Here is a 23,171-nt window from a genome sequence, read left to right as displayed (position 1 = left end):
TGTCTACCTAGACTTAAAAAAGTACCTAGACATAAAGCCTTTGACGCCATTTCACACAGCTATCTCCTGGAGAAACTGGCTGCTCATAGCTTGGATGAATGTACTGTTCACTTAGTATAAAAATGGCAGGATGGCCAGGCCCAAAGAGTGGTGGTGAATGGAGTTAAATCAGCTGGCAGCCAGTCACAAGTGGTGTTCATCAGGGCTCCATATTGGGAACAGTTCTATTTAATATATTTACGAATGGTCTGGATGAGGGGATCGAGTGCATCCCCAATAAGGTTGCAGACAACACCAAGTTGGACAGGCATGTTGATCTGCTTGAGGGCAGGAAGGCTTGGCAGAGGGGTCTGGACAGGCTGGATAGATGGGCTGAGGCCAACTGTATGAGATTCAACAAGAGGTGCTGGGTCCTGCACTTGGGTCACAACAGCTCCGCGCAACCCTACAGGGTTGGGGATGGGTGGCCAGAAACCTGCCCGGTGGGAAAAGACCTAGGGGTTCTGGTTGACAGCCAGCTGAACATGAGCCAGCAGTGTGCCCAGGTGGCCAAGAAGGCCAACAGGATTCTGGCTTGTATCGGAAACAGTTTGGCCATCAGGACTAGGGAAGTGTTTGTCTCCCTGTACTCAGCACTGGTGAGGCCACATCTGAAATACTGCGTCCGGTGTTGGGCTCCTCACTGCAAGGACATAGAGGTGGTGGAGTGTCCAGAGAAGGGCAACGGAGCTGGTGAAGCGTCTAGAGAGCAAGTCCTCTGAGGAGTAGCTGAGGGAACTGGGGTGGTTTAGCATGGAGGAAAGGAGGGTCGGGTGAGACCTTATTGCCTTCTGCAATTACTTGAAAGGAGCTTGTAGTGAGGTGGGTGTTGGTCTCTTCTCCCAGACAACAAGCGATAAGACTAGAGGAAAGGGCCTTAAATTGCACCAGGGGATGTTTAGATTGGATATTAGGGACAATTTCTTCACTGAGAGGGTGTTCAAACAGTGGAACAGGCTGCCCAGGGAAGTGGTTGAGTCACCATCCCTGGAGGTATTTAAAGGACATGTAGGTATGATGCTTATGGACATGGTTTAGTGGTAGACTTGGCAGGCTAGGTTAATGGTTGGACTCAATGACTTTATATGCCTTTTCCAACCTAAATAATTCAGTGATTCTACATAATCATTAGATTTTGTATTTTTAAAGTATTTTGAGAATTTCTTCATAGCCTATAGCTATGTGCTTACTTTGGTTTGTTTTTTTGGCATGGTTAGGCACCTAGGAGAGGTGGTAATGTATTTGTTCTTCCTTCAGTCTAGTATATATGTATTACTGTGTTCATTTGTTCCTAGGTAGACTGAAAGGGAACAAATACAAGATTCAATGCTCATAAGTGGCACTGGAGAAGAGTATATACAATTACAATTGTCAATTCCAGTGTGTGAAAACCAATATCAATTTAGTTGCTTATCCTAATTGTAATTGGGCAGGTCAGCTCAGTGTATGTTAATTCTAATTACTTTTTCCCAAGAGTGATTTTGTGTGTTCATATTGTAAACCTATCGGAACACTCTCTAGATGTTACGATATATTTAAAAGTTAAATGGATGCTAATTATTTCATATTAAGTTCGGTGTGGTTGTCACTCATATGTCTTCAGCATGTCCTTTAGTGACCAGCTGCACAGACAATCAAATTTGGAAAGTCAGAGACCAGTTTCTAATGTATCAGAAATTAACAACACAAAAGTACCACTCTGTGATACAGAATACCTCTCTGGCAAATTCATCTAGCTGATCACAATTAATAACAATATTAAAATAAAAACCCAAACAAATGAAATCTAATTTTTGGAAAACAGTGCTTGCATACAAACATGTTTATATTCAAAAGGTAGGGTGAAGATAAGTTGAATAATTTTCATGCAAGTATTTTTTGGTCATAAATTGCATAGCTGTAATATTCAAACTTTTGTGATGACAGTTAATAATTTTGTAATTTTGCTTTCATCTATCCTATTTCAGTCCTTGAAACACTGTTACAACACACAGTCAGATTTTTTTTATGTATTCTAGCAGGCTGTGATATAGAGGTTTTCCATATATCACTAGGTCTTAACATCAGGTGCTTGGCATGTTGTACTGGAGTTAGAGATCTGAAATCAAGTGATTTTATGGATTCTACAAGAGTATTTCTTGTAATTCACACCAAAATACAAACTACAGAGAAGAGTTTGTTTATCTTTGTATACACATGATATGTATTTACATACATATTAAAAAAGGGTAGTAACTTACAAGCCATAACAACTCTACTGGCTCTTCATACCTTTTCCTTAGACCTCTGCTTGTTCCTTTTGAACAAAAAGCTAACAGGAAGAAGCTGTGAATTTATATACTTTAGGGCCATCTGCAAATGCAAGATTTAATTTAAGAATGATTAAGGACCTAGCTAGTTCTGTGATGAGTGACAGACTGCATTGTAAATGTGTCACTTATAAAAAGCAGTGGTGCCATATACTGGGCTCCAAAGTTTTATAGTGGAGAGGGATTAAGTAACGAGCATAATTTGTAGTAGTTGAGAATTTTTTTTTCCCCCATGCTTATGAGAATGTACTTTTTGAAGGGGACAAAAAAGATTATATATAAAGAAAATAAAAACATATATGAATTATGTACCTTAGGCATTTAATGGAAGAAATAAGCATGAAATCAGAGATGTCTTGACTATTCGCGTGAAATAGTAATTTCACAAGTGCAGATATAGTACCAATACATCTTACTTTTAATGTCTCCCAGAAAGAGTTGGATTTTCCATATTTTTACATTTTTTCCCCTTTTCTTATTCCATTTTTAACACCTTTTCTGGTTTTGATAAATTACTACCAAGCGGTCTGAAGTTCTCTTTTCTGGTTTTGAAAAAAAATTAAAATATGAGATCTGTGTTTTAAGGTGTGTCTTTTAAAAGAGTATAGACAGAAATACTCATTCATTGATGGATTCACACTAACAAGGATTTTAGCCTGTTAATAGAAAAAACCCAAAATTCAGCTTGTAGGACAAAGGCCTGCTTTGATACAACTAAGCCAAGGTTTACCTTTTCTTCTGCAGGAACAAGAAGGCTTTAATGAAGTGCATTCAGCCACTCCCACCACAAAGAGCACTGTCTAATTGGTGATCTAATCTGGAAGTAGAGAAGGGAGCTGTGGGGAATAAGCATTGCATTAATTTATCCACTGGGGGAATACTGAATAAGAAGAATGTTTTCAATAAAAGGAGAGTTACAGGAAAGGAAAGGTTAGGTTCACATCTGCCTTTGTCAACACAGTTACGTATTTGTGCTGAAAATGTACCTTCATATTATATACTTCAGCATTTTTGTTTCATTTTAAGTGTGACTGTGGTGTACTGTGACTATGTGAAAATGATATATTCATACATATTTAATAAGTCTTATTAAATCATAGGTATTCATCTTTATAAGAAGTAACATTTTTTACCCATCTGTTTCAAATAGCTGCTTGCAAGCTATTTTGGCTTTAGGGGTGAATTAGCTGGAATTTATAAGACTGGGGATTACAGAAAGAATTGATAACCCAATTTTAACAACACAGTGTTTGCCCAGCTCAGGCAAAGCCAAGTGTATCTACCTTTATGCCAGAACATGAGGACAATTTCACATCTAGAAAAAAAAAGTTGTTTAGAAAGATTGTACTTGTATATCATATTAAAGGTTAATTTAGAATTTGTTATGAAAAAGTTAAATGGATCCCTGTCATGGTGTGTTCCCATCTAGTTTAGAGCCCAGAATCATACCTGAAATCTGTTTTGACAATTGCAGGCCAACAATTTTAGAGCCCCACTTGTTACTCTGTAGCAGTGGTCGTAGATTAACGTCAATGCATAGAAAAGCAAACAAAATCACCCAGAGAGTTTTCAATGCAAAAAGCATTTAGAGTAAAATAGAGGAAAAAGGTTAAAAACCCATGTGTGAAGCACAGTCAGCTTAGTTGTAACTTGCTCTCTCACCCACTTTAAAGCTGTTCTTTACAGCTCAAGCCTGAATTGAATCATTGAATAAAGACTACTGACACTAAAAAAGAACCTAGTACTATGCAATGCAGAGCAGTCGCCAGCAACGTGATGCTTTTAGATGTTTTCAAGATCAGTTAAACACACATTAAAGAATGTCTTATGTCAGATGTATGTAATCTCTCTGGTTACTCAGTAAATTGAAAAGACTGTGATTCATGTTAGATAAAAAAGATTACTATATTTGAATGAGTGAATTTCAAATCTTTTGAAACTGAAGTTTCCTGTGTTTGAACTGTGTAAAAGTGGCAATACGTTTTTGTAGGAGCTGTTTACTGAAGCGGCTCAGGAGTTAAACTGTTATTGTCAAATTTCTCTCCTGCCTGCTAGCTGATATTGTCATTCCATTTTCAAGGTCATGGTGAAGGTAGTCCGTTATGATTCTCCTCCAAGAGTTTTGACAGGAGATTAATAGCTACCTGTGATCTTTTATAGGATATTAATAGGTGAGACACTTCTCCACCTGACAGAGAGCTGTCAATCAGAACCTTTCAATCTTAGTTGCAAAGAAGAGAATGATGTAGTGCCCTTCCATATCAATCACTGATTCAATGACTCTTCATGAAAGTTAGATCTTTGTGTCAGTTCCATTTAAAAAACCAAACAAACCACAAAAAAACCTTGGATTATTATCACTTGAAAGTAACGCTTATGGTGGAGGCTTCTGATACTTACTTTTAGCAATATACGTAGAAGTATGCGCTATCTCTGTGACATTAGAACAAGGCAGTTTGCATGGAAACTAAATTATGCCTATGCCATTATAAGTATAAAGTAAATTTTTGTGCTGTCTTACCCTAGAATTTGTATAGTACTCTCAATTCAGTGAACTGTTTAAAGAAAAAGTCAAAGATAATCCCGTACAGTAAAAAATACAAGTTGTAAAACAAAAATCATGCCTTGCAGAAAAATAATCCCATGCAGTAAAAAATACAAGTTGTAAAACAAAAATCATGCCTTGAAGAAATGTTCTTTAATGAAAGGTCAGTGTTACATTAATGTACATACTAATTACTAAACTTAGAAGTATAGGTCTTTTGTTACTTGAAGTGCTGGTATTTTCAGTCTTTTTAATTGACTCAGAAATCTCGTGTCATTTGTTGCTACAGTAATGAAAGGTTTTCACATATATGATCTTTCAAATAGCAACAAACAACTTTGTGGACAGTGTATCTTTTATGAAAAATACTGTCTTTATTTTTTTGAATCTGTACTTTATAATACTAACATAATACAGGATACATGCACAAATATTTGTAGGGAATTCAAATTATTTTGTTCCCATTTTCTACATGAAAAATGTTGCATTTATTCTGTCATTTTTTCAAAAAAGGAGAAACTTTTTAATGAAGAAAAAGTCTCAATCAGAAACATACTTATCAAGTGAGTAATCTGAATAAAATATTCCCATTTTGTGCTTATGTACTGCTGCATATGCCAGTAAAAAATGAAAAAAAGCTTTATCCACACAACCTGAGTAACAACAGGTCCAACCAAGGAGTGAGGAAAAATTAATCATAAATATACTAGGTTAAAACAAGTTATTTTTCCTTAAGGATGAAATATTGATATCAGATTATTGAAAGACTGTTTCAGGTTCTAACAGTTAGATTATTTTTTTATTATTATTTTAAAGAAACAGTCTGTATATGCATGTCTATTTTTCCTCCCCTCTTTAAAGAGCGGGTGAATCAACGGCATGCAGAAATATATAGTTGCCCTGTGATGTTGACGTGTATCCCAGGTATTATCTACCACAGACTGGTGAAGGAAAATATGGTAAATAAACTCCAGAATACCCTGTGATTAGCTGTGTGCTTTAAGGTAAGATCCAGACAAGTTTTCTGAGTAGGGCTTTTGTGATTCAGCTGATATTTACAATATGCATAATGTACTACAGATGCTGTTAGAGCATATAGCATTTAATTTGGCTAGTACTACACAATTTTAAGTGAAGTTCTATAAATAATGCATAAGGAAAAGTTCTTACTTGAGCTGTGCTTTCACAGCCTACTGGAACTGATCATAAAAATCATGTTGACAGATCACACGAACAGCAAAATTTACAGAGTCTATTTATTGCACTCATTCTTTCATATCAGTTCAGGAAACAGACGGAAGACAATGGAAACTGTTCATTAGCATGAGAGGAAAAATCTTCATGTTAATATGTACTTTGAGATTAGTTACTCTTTGGTACAATGTATTTGTAAAACTATGTACTGATCACATACGTACACACACATGGCAAGAGATTCAGTCATATACCTTAGTCTAGGATAAAGAAGGACGAAGAGTACCAATATACTTGATTTAACATAGGTAGTGATGTTATGCTATGTATGACCCTGGTCCTCATAATAGCCTAGTTGATCAGCTTCCATACAACTTTGTGAGAAAGGTAATTGTGTTTTACATACATGTAGTTCTGAAGGAATTTTTTTAACAGCAGTTGTATTTGGGCTTTTAAATATGTTCTTGTAAAATGAAGAGAGGTCTTCTGGCCAGAAAATTCTAGGTTCCTGGCTTTAAGGAAATCCTCTATCAAAAAATATATCTAGCAAACAGTAACTAATTAGATTTTGGCATTTATTTCTGCTTTCAATTCAGTATACAGTTAAGAATGACAATTTAACTCCATGTGCATGTGTGTGCATGTGCACGCATGTATGTGTGTGTGTGTGTGTGTGTTCAGGATTATCCCATAATCAGTTACAGTATTCCTTTTCATCCTTTTTTGTTTGGTTTTGGTTTCTGGGTTTTTTTGTGGGTTTTTTGAGCCTTACTGTATAAAGATTTTTTCGTAGAAATTTTGTTATGAAATATACTAAGGGTTTGGGGTTTGATTTGGTTTGGTTTTGTTTTCCAGGAACACCAATGCACCGTTTCTTCTTGTCCTGTCTTATCTTCATGTCCATACTGCTCTACATGCTTCAAAAGATTTCAGAGGAAAGAGCAAGCATGGTTTATATGGGGATGCAGTGGAGGAAATGGACTGGAGTGTAGGTATGTTACATATGTTTCTAACAGCAATGGAGGGAATTCATGGAAGACTTATGTTCATGTCCCAAATACAGACTTCAGAATTTTGGATGTCTGTGGTGTATCTGACATATGTGTCCCTTATTCTTAGGGGAAAGAAAGAGTCATTTAAAAGGCACAGTAATTTGACCTCTTGTAATATCTACTTTATGACCAAATGTATTGTGTCCTACAAATGCCTGCTATCTTTGACTTTAAAAGTAGTCTATACGGTATGAACTTAGCAGAAATAGGGACAACATAACTGTGGACGTTTGAAGTGGAGTAGTTAAATCCAACCCTATGAGCTTCTGAGTGCCATCTGGCTTCTGCAGGTTGTCCTCATAAAACAATATACTGATCTGAAAAGTGACAACATGATACTGATATCAGAATATTTTCAAATAAAGTGACTAAAATATGTGCTGTTGGCAACAGTAATTTACTAATTACTTTAGTGAGTTCTCTGAATTAGTGAAATCACTCAGGTAGGGTCCACTTCTGTTCATGAAGAACAGTCAAACCCAAACAATTTGCCCTTTGGAGCCCTCCATTCTCTTTGGGACTGGAGAGCAGTTGATCATTACATCTTTCAACAGACTTTCTATATGTCTAAATGTATTGGAGTGACTCTGATTCCAGAGATGATAACCTGTGAAATAAAGGTCCTTCATGTTTGAAAATAGTCATATTGGAGACTAGCAGTATTAGGAGCTAAAGTTGAGTTTACTTCCTCCTTCGCATATACACCAAGTCGATTCTGTTCTCAGTACAACCCAGCACAAACTGGCTTTCTACAGGAAAATATAGCTTCCTTATGAAGTTGCTGTGAACAGGTGTTCATCTTTGGTGCATACATATTTTTAAAGTATGCAAGCATGTGCAGTTAGACATTATGTGTATATCTTTGCATATTTTGCACCAAGAAGTCTAGCTCCAGAAGCTATGGGACAAAAGGAAGCACAGCATATTTAGTGATTTGTAATGTATTTAGTGCAGTATTTGCAAAAATGAGGAAAACCCTTGTGGGCAACTGATAAATTTAGGAATGATTTAGTTCAGGTTTTGTAAAGAGTGGCTTTCATTCCAGTTGTATCACACCCTGAATCATCATCACTTCTGTCAATGGCCACTAGCATTTGGTCAATCACGCACTTGCACTAGATAAAAGTATGCATGTGTTATCATTTCTGTTTGCATCCACGTGGTAGTAAGCTACTGAGCATTATCTGGTCTTAGTGTTTGTGTTTGATTTTACTATTTCTTTTTCTATTCCGTGATATTTAGCTTATTCCAGCCTAAATGGTAATTTGCTGCTGCCATTACCTTTTGCTCCCTCCTTCAGGAGAGTGGCTCTGGGGTTTAAGCAGTAAGTTGGAAACCAAGGCAGGTTACATGCACTGTTTCAGGCTATTTAATGATGCAGAGGTGGTAACAGATTGAAAATTGCTGCTCTCTTCCAGAATGACCACAGGCTTTTAGGAGATGTGTCAAACAAACCAAACTGTAGGACAGAAGCATATTATTAAAAGGGCTTGGGATAAATCAGACATACAAATTTAGTGGTGATAACATAGGAATTTCAAACAAACTCACAGAAGGTACACAAGTTTCCTCATATATTATCCTTTACAGCTCATTACAGGAGTATCAGGGGCAGTGGAGCTCGCTTAATCAGGAAACAGATCCTTGTCTGTAATATATGAGTACACAAGCATCAAATTTTTTTTCAGCTGGGGGCCTGGTTAATTCATTTTGCTTATGACTTGTAAGACTTCTCTGTTGACAGATGGCATATTTGCTCCAGGAGGTTGAAAATGTGTTTAGTTCCTCTGTTACTTTCTCCTCCATTACTAGAATGATGAAAAAAAGTTATGGCTGGCATTTCCAAACGAGTCTGACGGAATAATATAGCTTTTTTCTTTTCTCCTCCCCCCCCCCCCCCCGCCCCCTCCCTGAAGGGAGTACTTATTTCCATTAACCTCCACTGAAAATTCCAGTCTTAATGCATCAACTGTGTCAGACAAAGTAGATTTATTCAATGTACTGCTGATGTCAGTAACCAGTATTTTCCTGGAATGCCTCTAAAAATGTTACAGTAGAAAAGTCAAACAAAATTGTCTGGAAAAGCTGAAAAAGTGAAAACTATAAGCTTTCCACAAAGGGAGGTTTTATCATTCGCTAGACAGAATTAGTATTTATGCACAGATGAATGTAACTTGCAAAAGCAATAAGAACAAAATAGCCCAGATAAAACAATATGCTGCAAAAGCTTCTAATTAAAGACAACACAAGCATAGGAAGAAAAATTGAGTGTATGGAAAACTGCATTATAGTACATCAGAAATGTTTGGCATCTAGTATGAAAAGAAACACCAACTTTAACCCAGTTCTAAGAGACACTTACAGTCTGCTGACTGGGAAATGAAGGAAAACTTTCAGAGATGATTAAAAAAGAAAAGAGTAGAAGAGAAGTTAGATGTAGTAGTAGAAGTTAGGATTGTCAGGTACCAGTGATGAAAAAGTTATATCAAGATTAGACCATGAAATGCAAATGAAATATTGTTCCTAATTTGAGAGATCAACTGGAATCAGAAAGAAGATTTCAGCTGTCATTTGCAAGAAGAAGCAACAGCCTTTCTAGTAGGACAAAGAAGTCTGCTCAGACTAAGAATTCTAAATAAAAGACAATTTCATTTTCATTTATTTATACAGAATCAATTACCTAATTGGACAATAACTCAATCATAAGACAATCTCCATGCTAGGAGAAGAAAACCTATAAGACATATGAATAAAATACTCCTTTGAATATTTCATGTTTGTGACTTCTGAAACCAATACTGAGTAGTATGATTATAGACCATGTCAAAAATATGAAATACAAAGGCTCTTCATAAGCTTTGGGACCATGTATATCTACTGCTTTTGCATACTGATGTGTGTATAGCAGAATTCAATGTCTAAAGCATTCACAGTTATAATGTCACTGCATATGACATGCCTTAGAGAGTTATTCTCTGGCTAATAACATTAATTTTCTTTCAATGTAGGCTAAGCACCTTATTAATGCTATTAATTATAATTCATATGAGAGCAGATGAAATAATCTTACAGTCTAAAAATGGAAAAAGAAATGATGAATGGATGAATGCAGTATTATCCTTTTCTTTCTTCCTCCCTTCTCCCCTTCCTTCATTACTTCATTCCTGATTGAGTATAGGAAGAGAAATGAATATGTTCAGAAATTGTTTTTGATGTAAATTGCATTACACTAATCCAAAACAGACCACTACAAAGAGTTTTGGAGCCCCCTCTAGACTTGCATGCAAGCTGTGTGAAGACACACTAATTCAACACCACTTTTACAAATGGCTGTTTATTATTCTGTTAACAGTAGCAAAACTACATATCAGTGCTTAATCCTTTGTGGAACAATCACAACTGAAGGGCTTAAGTGTGAAGAAGTCTCAGAAATTATAGTCTGGCCACACTAAGTAACTGTAGAGTGGGGGCCTTTTCTAGCTGTCTTTATTCTGTGAATGCCCTGGAGGCTGGAAAGAACTGCCTGTCTGCCATGATCTTTTGACTTGTATTAGGATCAAGTTATGCCGAGAAAATACTACCATTGTCTGATGTTTGTTAATTAGAAGAAAAGGAGTGGAAATAAATCCGTATGTATAGTACATATAACTTGTGTTTGAAATATCTTAAAAGGTTTGGAAGAGTTATATATGAAAAGAACAGCTCCGTATCTCCCCAGTACAAGAGGGTTATGGAGCTACTGCACGACATCCAGCAAAGGAAGATGATTAAGGGGCTGGTGTATCTCACCTATGAGGAAAGGCTGAGACAGCTGGCACTAGAGCTCTGTTCAGCCTATAGAAGAGAAGGCTGAGGGAGGATCTTATTAATCTATATAAATATCTGAAGGGAGGGTGCAAAAAGGATGGGACGAGACTTTTCTCATTGGTGCCCAGTGACAAGAAGAAATGAGCACAAACTGAAACTCAGGAGCCTCCCTCTGAACATCAGGAAAGTCTTTTTTACTGTGAGGGTGACCAAGCACTGGCACAGGTTGCCCAGAGAGGTGGTTGAATCTCCCTTCTTGGAGATATTCAAAAGCCTTCTGGATGTGGTCCTGGTCTCCAAGTGGCCCTGCTTGAGCAGGGAGGGTTGGACAAGGTGACCTCCTGAGCTCCTTTCCTACCTTAACCATTCTGTGATCCTATGAGATGCTGAAGAAAAGAAAAAAGTCATTCACTGAAGTCAATTCTACCTTGAAACAAAATCAGATGTAACAGTTAAAAGTCAGTCTAGATGAACCAAGGAACTCTTCACTGAAGCAAACAGAAGCAAGATACTCTCATGATACTCTGCTCCTCCTCTCTCATGAGACCCCACCCGGGTACTGCATCCAGCTGTGGGATCCCCAGCACAAGAAAGACATGGAACTGTTAGAGTAGGTCTAGAGATCCACAAAAATGGCCAAAGGGCTGGAACATTTCTCTGAAAGAAAGGCTGAAATATTTGGGATTGTGTTCCTGGGGAAGAGAAAGCTCCAGGGAAACGTTATTGCAGCCTTTCAATAAATAAAAGGGACTTACGAGAAAGGTGGAAAAAGACTTATCAGTGCCTGTATGGACAGGACAAGGGACAAAGTTTTTAAACTGAAATATGTTAGGTTTAGATTGGACATAAGGGAAAAAATTTTTTACAGTGAGGGTGGTGAGACACTGGACCAGATTATCCAGAGAATTTGTGGGAGCCCCATCATTGGCAGTGTTCAAGGCAAGGCTGGATGGGGCTTTGAGCAACCTGACCTAGTGACAGATGTCCCTTCCTGTGGCAGGGGGGTTGGATTATACAATCTTTAAATGTCCCTTTCAACCCAAGTCATTCTGTGATTGTGTTCCTGCAGTGGTGACAACTTTTGAGGATGCTAATGGTATCTTAAATAGGTTTTCCTTACAAGAAAATACAGTGCCTAACATTTTTTTTTTTAAGCTGAAAGTACTTATGTATTTAAAACCTTGGGTATCTAAATAAATGGAACTACCTGAGGAACATCTTGGCAAGGCATTTGTGATACTCCGCTACAGAACTCTCTGGGGTGATGTGTAGTCTATAATGAAATACAGCAAGGTAGAAGTAAAGCATACTTCACTGAGGAAGGGCAGCTAGGGTACAGTCTAGTAGACTAACTGAAGATCAGACCACTTTTCACACTGTCTTTCATTTAGTCAGCTGTTACCATGTTTAAAAATTGTCTGTGAACATGTATTTTCACCCTGCGCTTTCAAAGAGAAAGGGAAGGGCAAAAGCTCCGCCAAGTCAACTTCAGACCATTATGGAAACACCTAATTTTCTTGTTCCATAATTAGATTTCCCAGTGTTGTAGAAGAAATTATATCAATACATATGTGCAGGATTATGCTGTAGCTCTTAATTCTTACAGTACATAAATGTGAGACAATAAAAACTAAATGCTTATATGTCTTTTATCTGATGAGTGTGTGCATCTTTAAATAGATTGTATGCAATGTGTGTGGATTGAACACATCCTCTACTTTTAACTTCTGTTCAGCTCTGGAGTGATGTGAATCAAGTGTCTAAGTGGAAGACATTCAAATTTAATATAAACAATTTTTATTGATCCCTGTGGCTTTTTTTTCTCTGTTGTAGCAGTAGATGTGCCACTGCTTTAGTAAATAGATGGAAAGAACGTTTTCAGAAACAAAATGAAAGCTACTCCTGGAAAATGGTGAAATATTTAGGAGCCAGAATACTGAACTATGCTTACAAAGCTTTTAGTAAAATTCTTGCTCTGATGAAGGTATTATATTCTAAAGTATTTACAAAACAAAAAGAAGGGTCTAAATGTTTACAGCCAAAGAATTCTTGAGCTTCTGAAACATGTTATAGTCCACCTTTTTTTCAGTTTTTGTTTGCCTTCATAATGGGATGTGATTTATCTTCAATTTCTTAGTAAAAATATTTTATCTTTTTAAACTAATTATTTTAAACCTACAAGCCTATAAGGTCTTAAACTTGACTTACTATTTTTAATTACAAAGTAATTTTAATAGCATTTTAATATTTATTTCAAGTTATTCTACACTGAAATTGTATTCCTAGGTGTTTTGGTTGTGGGTTTTTTTTTAATATTATTTCCTATATTGAGTAGTAACTATTCTTTTTAAGGGAAACAGCATAATATTGGTAAGTTTCATCTGAAATCTATGTCTCTTCCTTTACATATAATTGTTAGTGGCTGTTATTGTAAATTCTTACATCTTTATTTCTCTTTACAGTGTTTGTATGTTTTCAACCCTTATTTAGAATCCTACTTTATTAGGAGCAATCTAAAGATGCAAAACAAACTTTCTGAAAATTCTGAATTATGCTAAGAATAAAAATCATTATTAATAATATGAAAGGGGAAAAAATCCTATTGCTTTGAGAAAAAAATGGGTGAGCTATCCTTAATTATTTTTTCTTTCCCCTCCTGAAAATATCTTGTATGCAGGAATAAGCTTAATTTACCATGGCTTTTCACCTGATGGAGTCATTCGTAACAGTGCAAAGTCAATTTAAAAGATAAGCAAGTAGAGTGGTGCCACATTAGCAGAAGTGGTGGATAAGAAGGCTCAGATCTTTTTATCCAGCTATTATGTGACATAAACTTAGCTGAACCTGAAGACTTAAAAATGGAACTAAAAATCTGGAGAGTGATGTCTGATGCTAATGGTGCATTCCTTGACCTAGCTTTCCTGAAGTTATATTGGTATACATCTCAAGTCTAGAAGGTTTATTTTTAAGCTGGTTTTGATATCATCAAAGATGTTCAGCCAGCATCTCTGAGAAAGAAGGTATTCAGCCAATACAGGTACTCTGTGACTAGAACAGCATTTTCCCACCCTGTTCTACCATCCTGCTCTTACACGAACATTAAGAGGTTGTTTCTTCAGCTAAGACAGTAGTTAAGCTCTTGAAGCACATTCACTCCTTAGGTCAGATCTGGGAAAGCTGTCAATAAGGGTGCAGATCAAAGACATTTGTGGTTCTGCCTTTTATTATATGGATGCTTTCCAGTTACGATCTGGGCTAAAGCCCAAACTCATTTTATATGTCACTAAGCAGCAATGACTTTCAGTCACTACTGAATGGGACTGAATTTAAAGAGATGACTAAGTGATGAAAGACTCACATTCCCACTATGATAAGCCTCCTGAGCTACCTAATCCTCCTCATGTACTGTTTCCTTTTTCTATTACATCTTTGTACACAGCAAATTTACATCTTAGAATATTATTTACAAGATGACAAAGCACATCTTAAGCAGCCATTCCCACAGCATTTCTTTAATCAGTCTCAAGTTTATATAAGGTCTTAGTAATGCATACTCCATGATGGAAAACTTGGTGTAACGCAGCTTGTGGTAGTAGTGCTGTGTTGTTCAAGGTTCTCTGCCAGCTACTCAACAGATTTCATTTTAATCTGATATTGCAGGAGTTAAATTGTCAGCACAAGATGTGTTAGTGCATTGTGCATTTTACTTCCAAGAAATATAATCATATATCTTTCACAGTTTTAAGGGCTTTCTATTAGCTATGAACTTCTGAAAATTTGGTCTAATATAAAAACAGTGAAATGACATGTAACATTGTGATGAAAATGCTCTAATTGAAAAAAATAGCATTGCTTTTGAGAAAAGCTAATTTCCATTAGTAGGAGAAAGCTCAAAGCTTGTTTTAGATAAACTAGGGATAAGAGAATCCCAAGGACTCTCCAAACAATGAGGATAGGTAGTTCTGTAATGAAATGTGCTACCAACCTTTTGTCTAACCCTTGCCCCTAAAGTTTGATCTCACATATAAATGGTATGGTTGGATTTTGCTCCTTGCTTACAGTGGGATTAAGAATATGTTAAGAGTTTGAAGTCAAAACTGACTTGCAGGAATACAGTGATTTCTATGTATACTTGGATGCAGGTTGCAATGAGGAAACAGAATGCAGATAACTTTATCCAAATTGTAGATAATCTCCAAAATACAGACTGGGAAGGCAGTTCAAAGGAAGCTACTAAAGATTTTGCTGGTGGAGTTTCTCTGCATAGCAACCTTTTTAGCATAGATACCATGAAGCTGTTAAGAGGAATGACGTTTGCCCTGTCCCAGGGAAACACTACAGGAATTTAGTAAGTCGGTCATCCAGAACAAGGGATCAGGATGGCAGACTTTGCTGGCTTTGGTGAAAGTGTCCCTGTGGTGAACCTGAAACATTCAGCACTGACTTATGAACGTGATTTTGCCATCCTTTTTTCTTCAACACTTGGACACTAAAAGCAGTTTTCTGTCGAGGTATTTGTAGAGCTTGTAATCATGGTTTTAATAAAGGATGCAACTGAGCTAGCAGGTGAAGGGTGTTGCTCACAGAAGTTACATCTCCATGAAAGAAGCCTAAACATGAAACAAAGGAGCAAAGGAACTAGAGATGTTAAGGATTTTTAAACTGGCCATTTAAATTTTCCCATCCACACCCCTTCCTCGTACCTTCAGATAGTTTTGTAGTGGATTATCCAGTACCTTAATATAACTGATACAGTCAGTGAATTCATATGAATATGCAGAAGGTGTAAGTGAACACTGTAAAGCTATGAAGTCAAATATTTAAAGATAGGAAAAATCAATCTTCCTATGCCTGTATCCTATGGTACAGCTTTTAAGCTTATGTTACATGCTATTTCTTTTCCTGTTGGAACGCTGTCTCCTCATCACAGAGTGCCTTAATGAGCAGCTACTCAACAGTAGGTGTATTTCTCATTGTTAAATATGAATTCTCATTTTTTATTTAACACATACTATTGAAGTTCTGTTTTGAAGACAGAGTTCTTTGACATCTCTCATCTTTTCTGTGGCATTACTCTGGTATACTATATAACAGATTAACCAATAAACATTTTCACAAAGTCTTTGTAAAATAGGAGAATCTCATTAATCTGTTTCCCCAAAGAAAAAATGAGGCACAGAGGCGACATTCAGATTTACCTACTGAGGTATAGCTTTGCTGCCAGTCATGCACTAATCCAGCTCCAGATCTATAGTAAAGCACTAGGACTTTAATTTAGCTGGCATGGGAATGGGGAAGGGGAGGAAGCAAGCCATTTATCCTTCCAGGTCTTGATCCACGTTGGAGGTGGGAAACTGTTAGAAAGTGCAACTGGACTCAGAAATTGAGGTTTTCTTACGGTCTTGGGGATTAGGTGGTATTTTTTAAGTATAATTAAATATCTTCAGCAACATATGAACTAGGATGATGTGAACAGTTTATGTGATGATTCAGGAGATGTCTTCCAGCCTTCTACCATGTATTCATAGCTAGACTGCCTCTCATTTAGCTGCAGTTAACTAAAACTAATCTGACCATGTGCATTTCAGTTTCAGTGATGATACTGAGACTCCTAGAAGTTTCTTTAAAACCATTCCTCCTGTTTCTTAGCGAGAGATGAAACTTTTTCATGCTACTTTTGGAATGTATGTTAATTATTTTTTAAGACCATACTGTAAAAAAAACAGGAACTAATTTTCAGTGAAAACAGTGATCATACAATAAAGCTTATGGCAATATCAATTCTGTGTTGTATACTATTGTTTATGAGCAGACTGGTTCCTATTAGTGAATTGCCATGTAGAAATTTCACACTGCTGAATCACAAGGCTCAAATTTGAGATGGTCATAATCTGTCATTGACGAGGTTGGTAGCATTGTCCTTTTATTGACTATTGGCTGGGTTTTCTTCAGTGGTACATTTGATTGCTGTAACAACCACAATATAACAGGCAGGCTGGTAGTATTACTAGAGATCATTCCTCCAGAAACTAGTTGTGTATTTCGCATTACAGAAAGCTTTTTATTGCTTTCTGTATAATAATGAGATAAATAATGGAATTTTTAATGTTAGGGAAAGCACTAGAGTAATCATAGAATGGTCAAATTGGAAGGGACCTCTGCAGATCATGTAGTCCACCCCCCTGCTAAAGCAGGTTCACCTAGAGCATATTGCACAGTGTCACATCCAGGAGAGTTTTTAACATCTCTTGATGAGATTCCACAACATCTCTGGACAGCCTGTGTCAGTACTCTGTCACCCTCAGAGTAAATAAGACTTCCTCATATTCAGATTGAGCGTCTTTTGTTGCAGTTTGTGCCCTTTGTCCCTTGTCCTGTCACTGGGCACCACTGAAAAGAGCCTGGCCCCATCCTCTTGACACTCACCCTTAAGGTATTTGTAGACATTGATAAGATCCCCTCTCAGTCTTCCTTTCTTCAGGCTAAAGAGGCCCAGCTCTCTCAGCCTTTCCTCATCAGGGAGATGCTCCAGCCCCCTGACCAGCTTTGTAGACCTCCCTGATGGACTCTCTCCAGTAGTTCCCAGACTCTCTTGAACTGGGGAGCCCAGAACTGGACACAACACTCCAGATGTTGCCTCATCAGGGCAGAATCACCTCCCTTGATCTACTAGCCGTGCTTCTCCTAATGTGCCCCAGGATCCTCTTGGCCTTCTTGGCCACCAGGGCACACTGCTGGCTCATGGGCAACCTGCTGTCCACCAGGACTCCCAGGTCTTTCTCTGCAGAGCTACCTTTCCAGCAGGTCAACCCACAGCCTGTACTGGTGCATGGGGTTGTTCCTCCCTCGTGCAGGACCTTACACTGGCCTTTATTGCACTTCACCAGACTCCTCTCCACCCAGCTCTCCAGCCTGTTTGTGTCTCACTGAACAGCAGCGTGGCCGCCTGGTGTATCAGGTGCTCCTCCCAGTTTTGTATCATCAGCAACTTTTGCTGGGGGTACACTTGGTCCCTTCATCCAGGTTGTTGATAAATGATTTGAACAGGACTGGACCCAGCACTGACCTCTGGGGAGCATCGCTGGCTACAGGCCTCCAGCTGGGCTGTGCCACTGACCACAGCCCTCTGAGCTCTGCCATCAGCCAGTTCTCAATTGTTGCAGTTTGAGTTATGGTGGTCAGGCTTCCTTCCCTCTATCCGCAACAGCTCACTCTCCTGGTGTCCGATGTGGATCGCAGGCTATCCCTGCCTGCCTCCACTACATTGGGCACTGCCATCACAGCTCAAAACTTCAGATGTCCCCTGGCACAGCCATCACTGCTGTCACTGCTCATTACACTCAGTCTCATAATCTGAAGGTTCTGAGTTTGAACCTCACACAGGGCACCGATTGTCACAGCACTATCAAAACTAGCTGGCTGCAACAAGGCTTTTACCATCACATACCAGGTTAGCTTCAATAAGTGGTTGCCATGCCTTGCCCCAGCACAGCCACCAACCCCCCACAAGGTTTCAGAAGTTCATCTACTGTCCATGCTGTTCCTTCATCCTCTTCAGGCCAGGCCACCCTGCTTTTGCCTCTGCTGCATCCAGAGTCTTCTTCTCCAGGCTCCTCTTCCAGCCATCCTCTCCTCACCCAGGCCACCTGCTTCTCTCAGGATCTTTCCTTATCTCTGCTACATCCAGGGCACTCTCTGTTCCCTCTGCTTCTTCCAAGTCTCTCTTCATCCAGTCCTCCCCTTCCATACCCCTTAGAGCTATTTAACTACTTAACAGAACCAGCCACACCTGCACCTTATCCACACCAGCCAACCCACCGCCCCTGAAGCCAGCCCACAGCTGTGTATTATCAATGTTAATTTTAACCTGTCTTCATTTCTCTATAATTCCTCTACACTCGATCCACCCCATTGTCCACTCATCTAACACACACTGCTGAGCTTACCTATGAGGATGTTACGGGAGATAGTGTCAAAAGCCTTGCTGAGGTCAAGGTAGACAACATTGACTGCCCTCCCCTCATCTATCCAGCCCGTTATTCCATCATAGAAGGTTGTTAAGTGCTGTTATTAGTGATGGGCAAGCTGCTCTTTAGTTTTTTGCCCTCACTACTTGACTGTAAAATAAGGTATTTATGTTTCAATGTAGTGTGTTGTTTAAGAAAAACTAATAATTTTTATTATGCTTTCCAACTGCTATTTTTTGATATTACTGTTGTGGTTTTTTTGATGGTTTGTTTGTTTTGCATATTTCATTTAGTGTATTCAGGCTATTTTTTACTATTTTGAATGCTTACTTTGTTTTCCTTTTAGCTGAGTTCTTGTATAGACACTTCCCTTTTTAAATCATTCCCTTTCCCTATCTAACAGTGGAAGGCTCTTTGTGACATTTCCTCATGAAGAGCACATTGTAGTAACCGAAGAACACCCAACAGATTTTATGTTACAGTAGCAAGCTCAATATCCAAAGGAATATCTGACCCCTAATGGCTGAGTTGCTTGAGATGATGAGAGTCCAAGATAATCAAATCCTGACCTCAGGCCCACATGAAGTTGTATTCCACAGTTTCATTGTTCCTTGTAGCTTGCTGCTACCACAAGAAGGAAGCCGGAGCACACTTCCTTCCTTTCCCTCCTTTTTCCTAACCATCTTCTGGGGAAAAGCAGAAAGGAGGAGAAAGAGGAGAAACATCTTCCTTTTTTAGCAGATTACTACATGGACTCATCTATAATGTCATACTTAGTTGGCCTAAAATTGTGCAATTAACTTGGCCCTTAGGTGCTTCAGTTTACATTGTTTAAAAGCACTGCTGCCATTTCTGTCTTATGAGAATAAAGTATTTAGGCTTTTTTAGGCTCTTGTATTTCAGTAGATGAGGTATTTGTGGGTTAGAAATTGATTTTACTTCCATTTCTGAGTCAGACTAGAATTTAAAAACAAAGCAGGCAAAGAAATAATACAAATGTAGAAGTTCTTTAATCTTAAAGAAAAGAATGGCCTGGCCCAGAAAAGCAAGATGAATTTTGTCTTTCTGCAAACCCAAAGATTGTTTAATGCCACATGTTTAAGATAAATGAGTAGCTCAGGATATCTCAGCATCTCTAGTGAAGTCACGGAAGATACTAGTTTTGTCAACGTGAAAATTATAGCCACGTGTATAGTATATGGCTGTGTGACAGGTATTAAAGTGCTCCTAATCCAGAATACAGTTGATTTTGGCACCACAGAATGGCAGAGCACACATTAAGCAAGTAGTAAATGAATACATTTTTTTCTTTATTTAAAATTTGAATAGATATAATCTATCTGTTTAATTTGGTATATGAAAAATTGGACATGAGCCACCAACATGCACTTACAGCCCAGAAAGTCAGTTGTACTTGGCCCTGCATCAAAAGAAACATGGCCAGCAAGTCAAGGGAGATGATCATCATGATGAGAAAGCTCAGGGGAGACCTTATTGCTGCCTTTCAATATATAAAGAGGGCTTATAAGAAAGACATGTTATCAGTGCCTGTATTGACATGACAAGGGACAATGATTTTAAACTGAAAGAGGGAGTAGGTTTAGACTGGACATAAGGAAGAAATTTTTTTTACAATGAGGGGGGTGAGACACTGGACCAGGTTGCGCAGAGAAGTTGTGGGTGCCCCATCATTGGCAGTGTTCAAGGCAAGGCTGGATGGGGCTTTGAGCAACCTGTAGTGACAGATGTCCCTTCCTGTGGCAGGGGGGGTGGACTAGATGGTCTTTGAAGGTCCCTTCCAACCCAGCTTCAGGACAGAGTGAAACATAATGTAAGTTCCTTTGTATCCACCACAGTATATCCTACAGGACAAAGTCTGAACATCTTAGCATGGTGTTAGGGGCAAAGAGCTGCTATGATGGCTTTTTTACCAATATGATTTTAGTAAGGCATAAAATTGACAGTTGTCCTTAAAAACTCCCTAAAAAATTTCTATGGGACATATCCTAAATATTCTTGCTAATTTAGAGCTGAGGTAGTCAAACCCATATCCCAAATTTCTGAGTCCATTCACATTTCAACTTTTGTGTGATTCTGCTGGAGTTTGTCAACTACTTGTTGCAATAATCTCCAGGTGCTTCTCATAAAAATACATGGCCAGGTTAAAAAGACCTTTGAGGACTTTCTTGGCAAAAAAATCTACAGAATAATATCACATTTCTGTCTCTCATTTTCCTATGTGACAATTAATTGCTTCCCTGGTTCTATATTAATTTTAGAAATACACAGTAAGAGGGTAGAAAATTGTTGTTTTAAATAGGAAGCACTGGTATAATAAATACACTCATAGGAAATGTATGCAAATACTCTATCCTACTGTTGTCATATTTAATTGTTGAATCTTGATAACAACACAGTCAGTTGCTAAGTGTGGCTAGCCATGCTTTTCCAGCACCTTCTAGAGAAGAAATCTGTTTGCTGTTGCGAGTTGCTTCTCTCTGTATGTGATACTAAAACACCAGTCTGTTACAGAACTATTAATGTGAAATGTGGAAATCTCAAACCTTTCCCATTCAGGAATGTCTATCTATATACAGCTTCCATAGATTTGATGTTATAGGTTCAGAAAAGAGCTAGTCCTTTAAAAAACATACATTAATAGGGAGGGACTAACCTTGTACCTGCCTCTTCATCCATAGGAATAGTGCTGTTCATATAATTAAGAAATGTGCTGGTTGGGTCCCTCCAGTGGTTATTTGCCATTTGTTCTTTCAGGAGTTTACCTTGGCAGTAACTCCTCTCTGCCTCAAATGCTATTTACAGTTAGATTAATTTGTTCCTTGTATCTATGTTAATATTTCAGCTGATCTGTGGTGTTGCTATGTGAATTACCCTTCCTAATCTCAAATTTAGCCTTCAGATTTATGCTAAAAACCACATCTCACTGTGATCCTTGTAGGCAAAGCAGAGCACTTGTAGAAATCTGTCTTGCCTGCACACAGGAAAGTCTCATAGGTCCATTTTTGTAACCTCCCATTACAAACCAAATTACACATAGCATTTGTATTGTTGAACATTTGTAAACTCAGATTAATAGCTGTATTAGTAATTTCACATACCACATATTTGCTTTATTCATAAGTGAAAATTAGTTAGAGAAAAGGCAAAGAAATGGGCCTGATGATCTCAGGGCCCTCCATAATCTCATGATCCCACCATGTCTTGGGGGCATCAAATGCATTTTGGCCTAAGCAAGAAACCTCAAGCATTTCCAAACCAATTTAAAACGAGAGCGACAGTTTCTCTTTTCAGGCCTTGGATGAAAAAAAGGCAGATTTTTTTTTTTTTTTTTAAGACATCTGCTGTGCTATCCTGAAACTTCAACAAAAGCTCTTTCCGAATAGGCTCAGAATATTTTTTCAAGTGCACTTAGATGAATTAAGGAATCTAATTCTAATTTCATAAACTAGTGAGCAATCTTTTGAGCTAGTCATCTATGATCAGTGAGGATGACCTGAAAAATTATTTGCCTCTGAAAGGAGCCTCTGGAGATTAAATCAGCATAGTTGCTGTCATAGTGAACATACATATATACCAGGGGGGAAAAAAAAGAAGACGACTAAATTGATAAAAAAAGATGAAACATAAAAAAAGATTAAACATTAAAAAAAATTTGTGGCCTTCAATTATTTGTTGGTTTTTACTAAGTTCAGAATGCCTTGTAGAGAAGACAGATTGGGGTTTACATTCATTGGTGGAAAATTCCCTCCAGGACAATTTTCACAGTCAGGCTTGCTTTCTTATTGGTATTAATAGTGTCTGTACAGAGATGCATTCAGGGGTAGCATGGTTTGGAGACAGTGATTGTGCAGTAGGCTTCAGGATTGTACAGTGTCTTAGGCACAAAAGCCATTGAGTTACCCAAAAGCGATTAGAGAAGTAAGTGAATTAGCAAGTGTGCATGGTGATGGTCATATCAAGGTGGAAAAAAACCAACATATTTTGTTTTGAGGGTGAGTTAATGCACAGCTACTTTCATGCAAGTTTACATTTGCACAGTTAAAATCAGAAAACTGGGAAATTAATCTGAACTTCATTATATTTGCACAGTTAAAATCAGAAAACTGGGAAATTAATCTGAAATCTGAATACTAACTTGATCTTGATAAAGCTCCTCTTAACTTTATGGTATATGATCTATAGCAGATGTTTAAAACCTGCTCCCAAATTCAGGAAAGATTAAAAAATTTGACTGTTG

At 37.9% G+C, this 23,171-nt stretch overlaps 1 protein-coding gene across 12 annotated transcripts in view; it reads left to right on the top strand.

Moving 5' to 3' along the window:
* The window catches only part of STS (steroid sulfatase), a 135,646-nt gene that overhangs the window by 40,610 nt on the left and 71,865 nt on the right, over window positions 1-23,171 (top strand). For all 12 annotated transcript variants that reach the window (XM_056329950.1, XM_056329944.1, XM_056329939.1 and 9 more), the window contains one exon: window positions 6,943-7,079. In XM_056329950.1, the coding sequence (XP_056185925.1) occupies window positions 6,943-7,079 (137 nt within the window). The remainder of the gene's footprint in view (window positions 1-6,942; window positions 7,080-23,171) is intronic.

This window comes from Falco biarmicus, chromosome 2, assembly GCF_023638135.1.
Source record: "Falco biarmicus isolate bFalBia1 chromosome 2, bFalBia1.pri, whole genome shotgun sequence".
In the NCBI taxonomy this organism is placed as follows: Eukaryota; Metazoa; Chordata; class Aves; order Falconiformes; family Falconidae; genus Falco; species Falco biarmicus.
Note: the sequence above shows the minus strand (reverse complement) of the source record. Positions and strands in the feature narration are given on the sequence as shown.